The sequence below is a fragment of the Hyperolius riggenbachi genome, chromosome 6, assembly GCF_040937935.1.
Source record: "Hyperolius riggenbachi isolate aHypRig1 chromosome 6, aHypRig1.pri, whole genome shotgun sequence".
Taxonomy (NCBI): domain Eukaryota; kingdom Metazoa; phylum Chordata; class Amphibia; order Anura; family Hyperoliidae; genus Hyperolius; species Hyperolius riggenbachi.
In genome coordinates this window covers 243,340,101-243,357,045 of record NC_090651.1, presented here as the reverse complement: position 1 = coordinate 243,357,045, position 16,945 = coordinate 243,340,101, and the positions used below count along the sequence as shown (strand labels likewise).

Below are 16,945 nucleotides of genomic sequence, written 5' to 3'. Positions count from 1 at the left end.
AATGTGGATAGGGCAATGAATGGAACATCATCTGGGCAATAACTAAGCCAGGAACCGCCACTTCCAACCCTAGAAAAACACCACACACAGGCAGGACTGACCAAGGGAGACAACTACTAGATAACTGCATAGATAACTGGAGTTTCCTAACTTTTCCTGTACTGGAAACCATATGAGACTTCACAGTATCTGTGCTGCTAGTGTTTTATTTCTTAGCTGTATTACACATACAAATCATTGTATCATAAGTTTATTTTCACTTCAGATTCCCTTTAAAAATTGCATTGGAGCTGCACTTACAAGGACCTTAGTGCAGTCTGACCATCGACATGAACTGGGACTATATTAACAAGGCAGTACTGTGACTATGATGGGCTTTTGCAGAGTGACACTGTTCTGTGATGCTGAAAGGTGTGCTGATATTTCCAGATACTACTGACAGGCTTTGTGTCAATCACAGACATGCATGCACAGACATAATATTAATTACTTGTCCTCACTATATCTTACCATGCAGCTCCCATGCTCTTTCTTGGTAGAAAAGTGTTTTCTGTGGTCCTGCCTCCACTATTGTTGAGAATATATGTGAATAGAAAAGTGATCGAGCAAGAGGGCATGGAAATGTGAAGCTTAAAGAGAACCAGAGCTAACCTAAAGAAAAGATTCTATACACACCTGGGGCTTCCTCCAGCACTGATCGCTCCCACGCCGCCATCCACCGCTGCCTGCATCTAGGAGAACCGGGACCCCGCTCTGACGCCAGTCGGAGCCAGTCTAGCGTAGCAGAGGTGCGCTCTTTGCGTATCTCTGCAGCAGTGTATGGAGAGATACGTAGAGGGCGCACTTCTCCTGCGTAGCGCGGCTTCAATTACGTCACTGACGGGAGCCGGTTGTCCTAGATGCGGGTGGCGTGGGATCGATCAGCACTTATGGGGCTGGAGGAAGCCCCAGGTATGTATAGAATCTTTTCGTTAGGTTAGCTCTGGTTCCCTTTAAAGGGAGCAGGCATTAAGGAGATCAGCAGTTAGGGAAGGGGCCTGTGCAAAAGTCCAAAGGGAGAAGGATCACCTAAGTGGAGGGATAAGTGTAGATCATAGGGAGGAGGTGCACCTAAGAGCAAGAATTGAAGAAACAATGAGGACAGCACAAAGAGAGAGTGCAGATGGGCCACAAGTTCATCAACACTGCTTTAGACAATAACTCTGCAATTAAAGTACATGATCAGGACCTGCGTTTGTGTTAATGTTGGTGGTGGGAGGGGGTGAATCTATGGCAGCTTCTGCTTTCAGAGTTTATTTGGCCTATAATTCCAAATTCTTTGTAGATTTACCCAGTAACTTTATTTGATTTCACCAGTGTGCTCCACTGTTCGGGGTTGTAAGATGCAGGCGATGAAGACTGAATCTAGAGAGTCATCAGTCCTGCATTGTATGTGTTGTGCTTCCACACTCTTATGTTGTCTGTGGCTTCCTTACAGGTTGTGATAGAATGCTGCCAGGCTGAAGAAGGGAGTTCAACATTTGCCAAACTTCTGGAAAAGGTGAAAGATGGGCAGAGCATCGTTGTTGAGACCGTTCTGGCTTTGCTGAAGTTGTGCCGTGACACAAATCCGAGTGTGAATGAAGCCTTGCTTGAGAAGGAGCCACAATCCAAAGATTCAGTGAAAGAAACGGCTGAAGAGGAAGGTAATACAGATGTTGTAACCGCAGAGTGATTGCTGAATTGCGTAATGTTTCTAGCTTTAATATATTAAATTGTTGGAGGCTGTTATTGATGGTAGACAGGAAATTGTACATACAAACCACACAACATATACACACATGGGAGCTATGCGGTGCTCCTAAAAAATTAGTTTATGAATAAAAAGGTATATGTATAAAAAATGTATGTGCCCATGTATGACCAAGTTCCAGATTAATCCTGTAAATAAGGAACATGCACAAGTCCACTGTCACTTTTCTCAAAGGGATACACTCGTGTTATGCAAAAAAGAGCCGAACAATTTATCTGCTTCAATCAGGGCATTAATTGTTATCTATGATTATGAACATCAGTCCCTTCAATATTGCTCAGCGTTACCTGCTCCCTCCGGGTGGTCGCACTGTTTGCCGGGCTTAGCCTCACTGTGTCTTCACTTCAGCCCCCGCCAGAATGTGGGATGCAACAAGAACGGCGTAGCCGCCGGGACCAGCGCAATACCTCGCGGTTAGGTTGTGTTCTCCCGTGTGCTCTTCCTTGTGTGACGTCACCCTCCCGTCTCCTTAGAAGTTCTCACGATATCTCGGATCAGCTTACACTGCAATCCTTATCACGGAGGGAGGAAGTGTACAAACTGTGCGTTCCACTCTGGTTCCCGGATTCTTCCTGGTCCCCTCCAGACCTCAGATTGACATGTTTCGACAAGTCCGATTGTCTTCATCAAAATCAGTATGGCGGTTTGGGAGCGATCAGTGCTGGAGGAAGCCCCAGGTATGTATAGAATCTTTATCAGTACTGATTCTGATGAAGACAATCGGACTTGTCGAAACATGCCAATCTGAGGTCTGGAGGGGCGCCCCAAAGACTCTTATAGTACCGAAGCTGGAATCTGGGACCACTGATAAGTATTTTTACGTATCTGCACTGTATACAGTACTTTGAAAAACCAGGAAGAATCCGGGAACCAGAGTGGAACGCACAGTTTGTACACTTCCTCCCTCCGTGATAAGGATTGCAGTGTAAGCTGATCCGAGATATCGTGAGAACTTCTAAGGAGACGGGAGGGTGACGTCACACCAGGAAGAGCACACGGGAGAACACAACCTAACCGCGAGGTATTGCGCTGGTCCCGGCGGCTACGCCGTTCTTGTTGCATCCCGCATTCTGGCGGGGGCTGAAGTGAAGACACAGTGAGGCTAAGCCCGGCAAACAGTGCGACCACCCGGAGGGAGCAGGTAACGCTGAGCAATATTGAAGGGACTGATGTTCATAGTCATAGATGACAATTAATGCCCTGATTGAAGCAGATAAATTGTTCGGCTCTTGTTTGCATAACACGAGTGTATCTCTTTGAGAAAAGTGACAGTGGACTTGTGCATTTTCCTTATTTACAGGATTAATCTGGAACTTGGTCATACATGGGCACATACATTTTTTTATACATATACCTTTTTATTCATAAACTAATTTTTTAGAGCACCGCATAGCTCCCATGTGTGTATATGTTGTGTGGTTTGTATGTGAGAAGGGGGTTTGAGGAACCGATACCTTTCTGGAAGAATTCTTTTAGATGTATTTTGAACATCATATAGAAAAATAAAATTATAAGATTTTAATCACCCGCGCTCCTTTATACTTGTAATTAATTGTGCTGGAAATTTGGCAGTGGGGTTAGGGGGCCCACCACTGAAAAAGGAAGCAGCAGGTGGGAGGATTGTTTTATAAAATTAGAACAGAATTCAGTCAAGCAGCGCCATCAAGTTTACTTGAATTCAGGAAATTGTACAATTACTACAACATACAAATGTGGATACTACAAAAAGCAACGTTTCAACCAAGTTTTGCATACATTGAACATTTCCTATAGAAGCTGATGGTATTGATGAAAATAAAAATATTGGCATTCAATGACCGCATAGTAATTTTTCACTGATTTACACAGCCAGCGCTAGACAACCTTCAACAATGGGTGGCTAATTGCTCCTAAATGTGTTCTGTAGTTCTCCACAAATCTTATAAAACTCTAGGAACCAGCTCTGAAAATTTAGGGGCCAGAACCATGGGGTGAGTGGGATGAGGAGCAATACTTACATAGACAAACACACATTTACTGTTCTCTTATGCAGAGCAGTGAAAGTTCTATCTCTTTTGCTGGGATTATAGCCCCATCCTCCCCCTCAAGCAGTCTTGAGAATGTCAGCTTCAACGTTCCTCCCCAACCTCCTTTACTTAAAGTGGACCTGAACTCTTGCACAGGACAGAAGGAAAACATAGAGAAATGCACCCTGTATGTATTTAGATAGTTTAGCCTGTCTAATTATCCATCATCTGTGATTAATCACAAGTTGTCATTGGGTCACTCAGATCTGTCAGCTGACTGCTACGACAGAGAAGCTAATTGGTAAACACAGGATGTTACCAATATGTCTGCTTCCATGAAAGCAGGAAGTAGAGGTGGAGGATGCCGTATTTCTTCCCCTATTAAACAATACTAGTTGCCTGCATCCTGCTCTCATGCATCAGTAGCATCTAAATCACATACCTGAAATAAGCGGCAAATCCAGTCAAACTTAAGTCACACCTCTGATCTGCTGCATGTTTGCTCCGGGGCTATGGCTAAAAGTATTAGAGGCAGAGGATCAGCTGGACTGCCAGGCAGTTAACATTGTTTAAAAGGAAATTAATATGGTAGCCTCCATATCCCTCTAACTGCAGGTGTCCTTTAAAGAGGAACTGTAACGACAAAACGGCCCCTGGGGGGTACTCACCTCGGGTGGGGGAAGCCTCCAGATCCTAATGAGGCTTCCCACGCCGTCCTCCATCCGTCAGGGGTCTCGCTGCAGCCCTCCGTGCAGCGGTGACGTAATATTTACCTTCCTGGCTCCTGCGCAGGCGCTCTGACGGCTGTCGGCGCCGAAGTAGGCGGAAATACCCGATCGCCGTCGGGTCTGCTCTACTGCGCAGGCGCAAGTTTCCGGCGCCTGCGCAGTAGAGCGGACCCGACGGAGATCGGGTATTTCCGTCTATTTCCGTGCCGAAAGTCGCCACAGCGCCCCCGCTGGAGCCAGCAAAGGTACATATTGAACTAACAGTCGGCACAGTCGCCGGCTGTTCGGAGGGCTGCAGCGAGACCCCCGTGGGACAGAGGACGGCGTCTTTTTATTGTTACAGAGTCTCTTTAAAGCTGACCCAAACCAAACATTTTTTTTTTTAATTCAAAATATTTAGTTGCACCACTCTGACACATACAAAGATAAATTAACACTCCTTTAAGCCTATGAGCAGTTCAGTGCATGCTTTTCACCCTTCTCTTTTTATAACTAGGGTTATACAGGTGGCAGCCATTAGCAATTCCTCCTATGCTGGACACCATCTACTCCAGCAGTTTGCCGGATTCTGTCCCGGCAATATGAAAGGAAGAGAGGAGTTCCTCCAATAAATGTAAAATATTTTATATTTGTCACCATGCAGCTGAAAAAAAAGGCTGCTATTTATTATTATAATTTGGAAAATAGATTTTATGTCTGAAATCTTGTATTTTTAATTTGGGTCCACTTTAAGTAGAGGCTTCTTCTGAAATAATCAGCTTTACAATTTTTAAATTCCAAAAATAAATAAAATGCACATCAATTGCATGTTTTTCAGACATATGACTCTTTTCTGTGTTTACCCCAGAATCTCAAGAACCAGTAGAAAAAGAGAAGACTCTATTTGATCTTCTGATGGAACACAGAGAAGAACTGATCCAGTGCATTACAGAGCTCAGTCCGATCGTAGAGTGCCTGGATACAGCTGAGGAGGGCTTTCTGACCAATGCTGAGAAGAAGGTATGTTTACTTTGAATGCTTGTGTTTTTGTTTTTGTTGTTGTTTTTTTTTTTTTTATAGAAAGGTTCTGTAGAGATATAACAAGCGGTTTTTCATGTAGCCACAGAGATTTTACTATCCTAGTATCAGTGGGGACAAGATCAGTAAAATATACATATTGCTGCGATCCATTAGGAAGCTCAAAACATTCTGTTTGGTTAAAATTGCCCAATAAGTAAGCTGCAATGCAGTTCTGCATTGGCAAAAGCAGGCAGGCACTACAGTATTAAAAGCATGCTAGCAATTAGCAGTATGTCGTTGAGGGAATCACCTGGACGACATGGGCTGTACAGTACTAAGCTTAGTGTTTGGTTTGTTATTTTAGTGACTGGATCAAAGCTCTGTTCCCAATATTTACTGTGAAGTGTATTTCAGGGTTAGATTGGAGTAACAGTCAAGGTCTTACCCTGAATGTAAAATATAACTCATATATGTTTGTGAAAGAGTAGCAGCATGGCTGTAAGTACTTAGGATTGCATATAGAGAGAAAAGGAACTTTCTTAATAACCAGCCAGAGTATATTCATACAGTGGTGCAAAAGGTTTCGCTCTGAGGATGTCTTTTCATCAAGGCAGAGCAGGTAAAAAAACTCAACCCTCAATTGGGGCACTAAAATAATTCCACATCTAAAATTAGTAATTGAGTTGAAATTTAAAAATGCGTTCCTGATTAATTCTTCCAAGCATTTCTTTCTATGTTTGGTGGGTGCAATCAATCCAAATTTTTTTTTGTGTGTGTATCCTGCCATTACAATCCCATATTGTTAGCAATAATATTAAATCAGGCTATTTCATTCTTGGCCATGGCCCTATTTTTTAAACTTTTTAAAAATAACTTTAGGAAGTGCAGCAATGAAACTACCTTTTTGGCAAGATCAAAATACATTGGAGTCAATGGAGATTTTTTTTTTTTACTGTGTTTTACACATGGTGGGTGGCATGTAATTGGGTGTGGGCGGAGATTACATATGTTTAGTGGCATGTAATTGGGTGTGCGTGGAATTACAAATGTTGGGTGGCATGTAATTGGGTGTGGGCGGAGATTACAAATGTTGGGTGGCATGTAATTGGGTGTGGGCGGAGATTACAAATGTTGGGTGGCATGTAATTGGGTGTGGGCGGAGATTACAAATGTTGGGTGGCATGTAATTGGGTGTGGGCGGAGATTACAAATGTTTAGTGGCATGTAATTGTGTGGGCGGAGATTACAAATGTTGGGTAGCATGTAATTGGGTGTGGACGGAGATTACAAATGTTTAGTGGCATGTAATTGAGTGTGGGCGGAGATTACAAATGTTTAGTGGCATGTAATTGGGTGTGGACGGAGATTACAAATGTTGGGTGGCATGTAATTGGGTGTGGGTGGATATTACAAATGTTGGGTGGCATGTAATTGAGTGTGGACGGAGATTACAAATGTTTAGTGGCATGTAGTTGGTTGTGGGTGGAAATTACAAATGTTTAGTGGCATGTAATTGGTTGTGGGCGGAGATTACAAATGTTTAGTGGCATGTAGTTGGTTGTGGGTGGAAATTACAAATGTTTAGTGGCATGTAATTGGTTGTGGGCGGAGATTACAAATGTTTAGTGGCATGTAATTGAGTGTGAGTGAGGAGGGAAACTACAAAAACATCTTGCCTGCATTTTTCAAAAATAATGGTCCTGAGAAAAGACTAGTGGGAATAAATGCTTGAAGAGAATTTGAGGGTGCCCGACGGTTCAAGCAAACCTGTGTCTTATGAAAAGGAAAATGTTAGCTACTTACCTGGATAGAGGGGATCGTCTGGATGAGCCAGAAGCTTCTCCGATCCTCCTGCACACCACCGCTTCTTGCTGGGACCCTCTTCTTCATGGCCACGTTTCCATCTGTGTACGAGCGCAGCCAATTGGAGAAGAGTTTTGTGTTTTTATAAAATTGATTTTGGCATCTTTTACTCTGCAAATCACAGTTCCGATTTCCAATACCAATTAGCGATTTTTCCCTAGATGCCAGCAATAGGGATGGTCAATGAAATGCAAATAATTTTGAGTTGATGCAGGATTATGCAAATGTTATATGCAACTAGAAAATTAACCAATCAAATCCTGCTAAAGTAAGATTTGATTGGTCCATTTTCCAGCTTCATAAATTTGTATACAAAATTTGTATAATCCTGCATCATTGAAATTATGTGCATCTCATTGACCATCCCTAGCTAGCAACACAAGAAGAAAAACCCAGCATGCAGGACTTTTTTTTTTTTTTTATTTTTTTTATTGCATCATAAATCAGAATCGCATGTAAAATCACATCAAAATAGGAATTGCGTGTAGAAGAGCCTTCAAAATGTTTTTACCATCATCACAGTAGTGGCATTAATAATGTATTTGATATTTATTGTAAATTGTTACTTTATTGGTTAAGTTGTATAATATGAATTCTTTTTTGTAGATGATCCTTGATTGTTGTGAAGGTGGGTCACATAAGGAAGTCATGGATAAGATATTGAGGAAAGCAGCAGAAACCAAGACTTTCAGCCCCGACAGTCTGATCAAACTCCTTCAAGCTGTCAGAGAAGCTTTTCCTGATCTCCATTCATTGCTTGATATGCTAGATCCACACAGCAAAAAATCCAATTTCAAAGGTATCAGAACTACGGAAACCTTTATCAACTAAAATAATCTTTAAGCTACTTAGCATAGTGGAGGATACATATTTGTCTGTGAGGAAGTGTGCATTGAACTATGTAGGTGTATAGAGTGTGTGCCTAATGATAATAATGTGCATAGCTACTAAGTAGCTTAAAGTGAACCAGATACGAAGCACCCTTATGTATTTTACCATATATATCAGTGGGAACATTAGAGAAAACACCTACCCTGCTCTTTGTTTCATTCTTCACTGCTCAGCCTGCTTCTAAACAGCCCTGATAAAATCCCTGCCTGAGCATTCAGTCTGGCTTTGCTTAGGAATCATTATAGCTGAGCCACAATAGCAGAGCCAGAAGGGGGCGGCTTGGGCTTGAAAAGACATCAGAGAAGGAAGACTCGGCTATAAAGATTCCTGAGCAGAGCCAGACTGAATTCTCAGTCAGGGATTTTATCAGGGCTGATAACAAGCAGGCTGAGCAGTGAAGAATGAAACAGAGAGCAGAGTAGGTGTTTTCTCTAATGTTCCCACTGATCTATATGGTAAAATACATTAGGGTGCTTCGTCTCTGGTTCACTTTAACCTTTAAACAACATTTAACTAGAAATAGCACCTGCGATGCAGTATCCACTCTCTGTGCATGTCGTTTGTATGTTCCCTATCCTTACATTATTCAAAACAAAATGATTTAAAGGGATCCTGAGCAGACAGCTAAAATTAAAATATGGAAATACTTGGCGCTTCCTCCAGACTCCTGTAGCCCGTGAGGTCTCCCGGTGTCTTCTGGGTCCCTGCTGCGGTCCTGTTGGCGGCTCTGGTAATCCGGCAACTTCGGCTGAAGTTGCGTGTGCATGTTATAATGCCAGGTACTGTAAGAGTCCTGCGCCTGTGCGGTTCAGTCTTTAGAGAACCACGCATGCGCAGGACTCTTACGGCGACCAGCGTGATGACACGCACACGCAAATTCAGCTGAAGTTGCCGGATTACTGGAACCGCCAACAGGACTGCGGCAGGGACCTAGAGGACGCTGGAAGACCTTGTGGGCTACGCGGGGCTGAAGGAAACCCCAGGTAATTCGGCATTTCCTTTTTTTCTAACTGCTCAGGGTCCCTTTTAAAGTGAACCTCCGGACTAAAAATCGACTCAACAGCACTAAAAAGGCCTGGGGTTTCTTTAACAGTTTCACAGCATCAGAACTTTGTTTCTCTTATACAAGCCTCATTTTTAGCTGCACAGAAGAAAACTGCCCGGGCTTTTTTCCCCTGATGCTGTGCAAAGCATGATGAGAGTTCTGATTTTGTTGTTCTCGTTCTGCTGTTTTGGTGCAGTTTTTTTTTTTTTACATTTTTAATTTGACATTTGAAGCCTAGCGTATGCAGCTGGGAGGGGTTATCAGGACACCGGACAGTTGGAACTGTGTCTTATGCTCCCGGTCACCTCCTTTCAACCAAAAAGATGGCTGCCCCCATGACAAAGATGGCAGCCCCCATGAATCACAAACATTTGCCTGTTCTTTTACAAACAGGGTGGGTAGGAGATTATATTACCTATCTATTCTAATTAACATAACTAATGTAACTTAATGACAGTATGTTTGTTTAGGCTGAAGTTCCCCTTTAAGGTAATCAACTCTTAAAGTAACACACTATGGGCTTGATTCACAAAGCGGTGCTAACTGTTAGCACGCCTGTGAAAACCCCCTTAGCACGTCTAAACAAGCTTTTCGCACGCAAAACTTTATGCGCATAAAACTTTACGTGCACAGAGCGCAGGGGGCTCTGCGCAAAGTGCCCATTACAGCCTATGGGACTTTGCGCGCGGTACTTAGCGCGCGATCTGATTGAGAAAACCGGTGCTAACCTACTTAGCACCCTGGTTAGCGCGCCTAAAGTCTTTAGACATGCTAAGTAGGTTAGCGCCGCATAGTGAATCAAGCCCTATAACTCTAAGGACCCGGAAAACTTCAATTTAGTCTGTTCCTAGAGAATTATCATTAATGTATGCCTGTCACTAGGTTCAAAATTGGATGGGTGTACACACCCTTAACCTCCCTGGCGGTTCATTTCTGTCTGGAATTAGGAGTCAAAAGCGGTACATTTTTTTTTTTCAAGAATTTTAGACCTCCAATTCTTAAGTCTTAACTCACCAAAATATATCAGAATAGAGGCCTGGTAGACATTCTGCATATAAATAAAAGACTGGAACACAAATTTGCTGAAATATTAAAATTTATCAATAAACTGAAAAAATAGGAAAACTGTACAAATAAGGCAGCAAGAAGATAATTATACACATTATGTACATGTATACTTAGTACACCTCCCGTGTATGATAAGTTTTAAAGCAGGGAGCAGCACAGAGTCCAACATTGCAGTCAGGGCAGTAGATGCGCGACTCCTTCCTGACTTTTTTGCCCCTCTCATCGGTCTTCGAGCAGCACACCACACATGTCCTGGTTGGTGTGTTTTTTTTTTTGGCGGTGGGAGGTATGTGCTCCGGGAAGTGCCGGCCAGTGAGTCTCTCCGGGTTAACGACATAGGAGGCACGTCGCCCAGTTCTGGCATCTGTGGCAGTCTGGTACCGCAAACAGATACACTCGCACATCCTCCATATGTAGTCCGCGTGAGTAATTGGCCTTTCACTGCGCTGCTTGTAGAGTATATAAGAATTCCACAGAGACTGCTCCAGAAGATGTCGGAATATCTTTTTATAGTATTTCTTCTGCTGCTTGCGGACTGCGGGATAAAATGTCACTGCTTGGTCCGCTCTGTCAACTCCACCCATTGTTTGGTTGTAGTCCACCACAACCTGCGGCTTCTGTATTTCCTTTCCTCCTCTCGTTTTGGTGGGAACAGTGGAGGTGTCGTGGACTGTGGAAAGGAGACAAACGTCTTTTTTATCCCGCCAGCGGAGAGCCAGCATCTTTCCTTTCTGCCAAGCAGCTATGTCCCCTGGTTTCAATTTCTGCTTCCCAAAAGATGTAGGCATCTCCCGCCTGTTCGGCCTAACTGTGCCGTAGGCATCAGTGCGACGCTTTATGAGGATCTCAAAGAGTTCTGGGGAAGAATAAAAATTGTCCGTGGTGACACAATATCCCTTGTCCAGTAACGGCTCAGCAAGTGATAAAACGGAACTTGTCGCCACTCCGTAGTCGCTGAACCGGGGATTGAACTTTGTTCCCTTTCCGGTGTACAAAACTGTATTCCAGATGTACCCGGTTGAAGACTCACACAACATATAAGATTTGATTCCAAAGCGGGCCCGCTTAGAAGCTATAAATTGCAGCCAGCTCAGCCTCCCCTTGTAAGCCATCAGGCTCTCATCCACGGATATATCCCGCTCTGGAACATACGTGGTCCTGAAGTTCTCCACCACCATCTCGTACACTTCCCAGATTTTTTTCAGTTTGGGAGCAGGGTGAGTGGACTCCTCAAAGGTGTCGTTATTGGCGAAATGGAGAAATTTCATGATGAGCGAAAACCGGTACTCGCTCATCACCGTACCAAAGAACGGGGTCGCTATCATTTTGTTGGTGGTCCAATACCACTTCTGCAGGGGCTTCCCCACCACCCCCTGCAGAATGATAAGTCCCAAAAATAGCCAAATATCTTCTTTGGTGACCGGCTCCCAGGTCCTGCTTCTTGAGAAGGGGCGTCGTGGAGCAGCCAGTTGTTGGGTGGCATAACGATTAGTCTCCTCCACAATCTTCTCAATAACGGCCTCATCAAAGAAGAGCTGCAGGTAGGCCAGGGGGTTGTGCTCACACACTTTCTTCAGGCCAGGCTCCCCAGTAAAAGGAAAACGGAGGGGGCGGTGGCGGTGCCTGAGAAAGGTCAACGGGGCACCAGACCCGGACATCGCTAACATCCGTGGTGATGGAATCACTCTCGCTGTCGCTACCTGGGTCCGATGAGAGGTCCCCAGGTGCGTCACTGTCGCTTGAGTCCGCCAGTGACTGCAAATCGCTGTCCTCCAACTCCACCAGCTATTCCGCAGCGAGCTGCCTTCTTGAAGCGGATGCCATAGCAAACTACAGGCAGAAAACGGCAGGCAGAGAGTTGTCAAAATCCAGGCAAAAATCGGTACACAGTAAATCAATCAAAGTCCAGGCAAAATCAGTGCAGGGAGAAAGCAAAGAGAATAGTCAAAAATCCAGGCAAAAATCAGTAACGGGTATCCAATAATCAGTAATCAATCAATCAGCAACTCACAGATCAAACAGCCAGCAGCCACGGTCTCCAGAGAGCAAATGGCAACATTGAATTGAATACAAACTAACTTGTATTCAATTCAATGCTACTTGTGGCCAATCAGATCACTTGTCATTTTTTTTTGTTTTCATTTCTGCCTCCCTACCCATGTGGCCAATCAGATCATTTGTGTCATTTTTATTTTTTTTCCTCTCCCTCCCCCTGTGGCCAATCACATTGTTTATTATATTTGACTGTGTTACTTCTCCCTCCCTACCCCCTGTGTCCAATCACAGTCATTTATTGTTTTTTTTTTTTTTTCCCTGACTCCCTCCCTCCTTCGCCCATGATCCCACGCCGCCACACAACGTCACGCCGCCGCTACATGTACGCCGATCCATGCCACTGATAGGCCGCCGGGTCCCCGGAAGATCAGCCAGGTAATGGGGACTCCGGCGGCCGGGAGGGAGAAGCCTGGGTCCCGCTGTGCAGCGCGATCAGCGCGCGGGACCCAGAGAGACACTGCGCAGCATGTATTTAGCCAGCCTGACCTGTGTTCGGGCTCACCGCTTTCAGCACACAAAGCGGAGCCCGAACACAGGTCGGGCTTACCGCCAGGGGGGTTAAAGAAGAGCAGTCAGCCATACATCTCAGAAAAAAACCTACATATATAGGTAGATAAATACTTGCTCTTCTTACATAACATATGTATTGCACTGTCCAAATTTAGATTTTACTGATTTTTCTATAGTAATCAAAGAGAAAATCATTTTTAGTATTCTCCATTTAACTGTGCCTACCTTGAAGCCAGTCCTGATGTCTTTTCCTCCCTTACTTTCCTCTGCCTGATGGTGTATGCATTGCCTGCCCTCCTTCCAGTCTTCAGGCACTCCCACCCAGCTCTGCACCAGAAAGTACATTGTCTCAGCATGAGACATTTTGGCCAATCAGAGAGGAACATAGGTGTGGGAGGGGAAAACAGGAGGAAAAGAGGCTTCAGCCAATCAGGCTGCATTAGTTAAGTCTGAGAGGAAAGTAAAGAAGCAAAAAAAAGACAACCCAGCATCCTCTTCTACTTTGCGGCAATGTACCAAATAAGAGTAGGGTAAACTGGGGAATGATCAATTATGAACAAGAAAAGTAATAGTGATTTTTAACTTTTGGATTGCCTGGTTAACATCCTTATTACTTGTTTACCAGATAAAAAAAGAATTGATTTTATGCCCAACAGTTACACTTTAATGCCTGGTACACACTATGCAATTTTCCAATTAGTTTGACAGGTCGAACAGTCATTTCTGGCGCATCTTATCTACTAGAGAAAGTGATTCATTTTCAGATCAGTACTGCACAAAGTCCATCCCGTTCTTGATCGGGAGCAGCTCAGACATGTTGGAAATTATCGGTCCCCCCGTCAATCTGACGGGCTAATTGCATTGTGTATACCAGCCTTTAGGTGCCCATACACACTTCGGTTTTACCATTTGATTCCCTGCAGATCTGATAACTATATTAAAATTGGATGAGAATCAACTCCTGTAAATGTTTGATCTATGGTAAGTTGATCGGGGGCAGGAGTGGAGGAAGGTCAATGACCCATTGCGTTGCACTCCATCAAACAGTTCAGTGCTGCAGTTCGATTGATTTTCAATAGATTTCCTATTAGAATCTATAAAAATGTATGTGCTGTGTGGGGTAGGAATCGATTCCTTCTGAATTGATTACTTTCAAAAAGGAATTGATAATTTTGGAACGATGGGTGGAAGTCTGTGTGTATGGCCAGTTAAGGGTGCGTACATGCATATAATTTTGACTGTCCAATTTTACCATATTCATGGTGCTACTACCACAAAGGGATTGAAAACTTTGTAAAAAGGTATGATAAATACTTAGTGACCTGAGCCCCTCTTATGTAAAAACATTTAAAACAATCCTTGCTTTAAAGGAGGTGCGTAAATGATGTGTGTTTTGGGGGAGGGCAGCAGTAAATTTACCTACGCTAGCTGCTCTGTAGCCCCTGTCACTACTTGTAGCTGTCATTGCTGCAGTTCAAGGTGCCCGCGATGTCCAGCGTGTTCCTGGCCGCTGTTGTAAGCCAGGAGACCTTCATGATTACATCTTCCGGCATGCACCAGCGGTCCGAGACTCTACATCTCTTAGCGCACAGCAGCGGCTGGAGACGGTCTGGACGTTGTGGGCAATTTAGGGGAGGTTCTTTTAAACTTTTTACATATGAGCAGATAATTGGCTTCCCTCTTTAAAAAAAAAAGAAAAGAAAAAAAGTCTCTAGACTATGATGGACACAGGACTATGGTAAGGATTACATTATTCCCCAGCTAGTGACAAGACTATATACTCTGTACAGCACTACCGAAGATGTCAGTGCAATCTATACGAAATAAGAGGTGCTCAGGTTTTAGCTTTTAGTCCTTTTTCAGGTGCAAAGTGGTGAAAACATATTTTAGAGATAAGATGAAAAAGGATCTTCTTGGAGAAAACTTGGCAGAAAAGCTAATAGGATATGGTCCAGTGTCTCTAAAATTTAAAGTGTTTCATCAGTTGATTAATTGAAAACCACTGTTAACTTCTGTACAACCCTCGCCTTTGCCACTGTTAATCTTGAACGTAGGGCAAAACAATCTTTTAGCTTTGAACAATTTATAATGAGCAGAACCATGGAATCTTTTAAAGTGCAACTGTCGGGCATAAAATCAAAAATCAATTCTTTCTTTTTATCTGGTAAACAACTAATAAGCATGCTAACCAGGCAATCCAAAATTTAAAATCACTATTACTTTTCTTGTTGATAATTGATCATTCCCCAGTTTACCTAACTCTTGTTTGGTACATTGCTGGACAAGGGAAGTTGCAGGACATGCTGTTTTTTGTTTGTTTGTTTGTTTGTTTTTTTGCCTCTTTACTTTCCTCTCAGACTTAATGCAGCCTGATTGGCTGAAGCCTCTTTCCCTCCTGTTGTCCCCTCCCACACCTATGTTCCTCGCTGATTGGCAAATATTTCTTATGCTGAGACAATGCACTTTCTACTGCAAAGCTGGGTGGCAGTGTCTGAAGACTGGGAGTAGGGCAGGCAATACATTCACAATCGGGCAGAGGGTGCAGATGTTGTTCAGACTCCAGACTATGATTTAAATCAGAAATTAGGTTTTCAACTGTCTTATAAAGCCTGGTTCATTGTCTCTTATGCTATAGCTGTTTGAACTGTCTGTTTTGTTTATAGGCAAGCTGAGCACATCTGATTACGGAGCAGAGTTGCTAAGGCAGTATCAGGAAAATTTGTCTGAGGTAGTAAATAATGCAGAATTGATCCTTACTGGGGTTTCAGGAGCACCACGCTTAACAGACCATGAAAAAGAGGTGAGTTTACATCTATTTAGATTGCTGTCATTTTAAAAGGTGCCACCGCTCAGTTTAGGTTTTCCTGTTTGAAAGGTATGGTCAGAGTTTAGTTCTCAGCACACAGCTTTTCTGCACCTGTAGTGAGGGGATCCTCATCCAGTCTTGGAATGTCTTTAGTAAGTCTGCTCTAGATATGCGCCTATTGGCCAATTTATTGCAAGTGCCACGGTATATAAAATGTATGCTAGCAAGCACTTTTAAAAAGACCACACAGGATGAAACATTGTGCATTTTTATACTGTGGCACTTGCAATAAATTGGCTTGAGTAAATAAATCCAGCTTGAGTATGAGAATTTCTGATGTAGTGAAATGCTTTGCCTGGTCCCTTGGAGTTTACTATAAAGGGATTTTACTGCAACATTTTGTGTAGTCATATGGAGAGCAGAGAGATTTTATTATTTAGTACTTATTTAGCGCCGACATCTTAAGCAGTGCTGTACAGAGTTTATATTGTGTTGTCACTTAACTGTGCCTCAGAGGAGCTCACATTCTAATCCCTATCTATGTATTGTGTAGTGCATGTATCATAGTCTAGGGCCAATTTAGGGGGAAGCCAATTAACTTATCTGTATTTTTTTGGGATGTGGGAGGAAACCGGAGTGCCCGGAGGAAAACCACACAGACACGGGGAGAACATACAAACACCACGCAGGTGTTGACCTGGCTGGGATTCGAACCGGGGACCCAGCACTGCAAAGCAAGAGCGCTAACCACTACACCACCGTACTGCCCCTACGCCACTGTGCTTTAGGATATTCTTGGTACAGAGGCCATGGGGAATCCGAACAAATCAATAAGCTTGCAGGCGCTAAAGGTGTAGCTAGTAAAAATAAGCATTCCATTGACCAAGCTGTAGTGACCACATTTAGTCCTCCATCAGACCTGTGCAAAAAGAAAGCACTATTGTTAGTTCAGTCTTGTCCTTTTGTCAGTTCTAAATCTTAAAAAATGTCTACATTTTAGAAATGGTATGGGTGCGTGTGGAGTCGCAGCCCTACACTGGGCCGTGTCACCATTTTCCTGTCATTGGGAAGGTGGGCGGGGACAGGAAGTAATTACTGTATATTCTGACGTATAAGACTACTTTTTAACCCTTTAATCTTCTGAAAAGTCAGGGGTCATCTTATACATCAGGTGTCATTGAT

At 43.4% G+C, this 16,945-nt stretch overlaps 1 protein-coding gene across 3 annotated transcripts in view; it reads left to right on the top strand.

Moving 5' to 3' along the window:
- The window catches only part of ZBTB40 (zinc finger and BTB domain containing 40), a 68,939-nt gene that overhangs the window by 24,421 nt on the left and 27,573 nt on the right, over positions 1–16,945 (top strand). For all 3 annotated transcript variants that reach the window (XM_068240600.1, XM_068240599.1, XM_068240598.1), the window contains exons 4-7: positions 1,478–1,685; positions 5,374–5,525; positions 7,995–8,187; positions 15,621–15,757. In XM_068240600.1, coding sequence (XP_068096701.1) covers positions 1,478–1,685; positions 5,374–5,525; positions 7,995–8,187; positions 15,621–15,757 — 690 coding nt within the window. The remainder of the gene's footprint in view (positions 1–1,477; positions 1,686–5,373; positions 5,526–7,994; positions 8,188–15,620; positions 15,758–16,945) is intronic.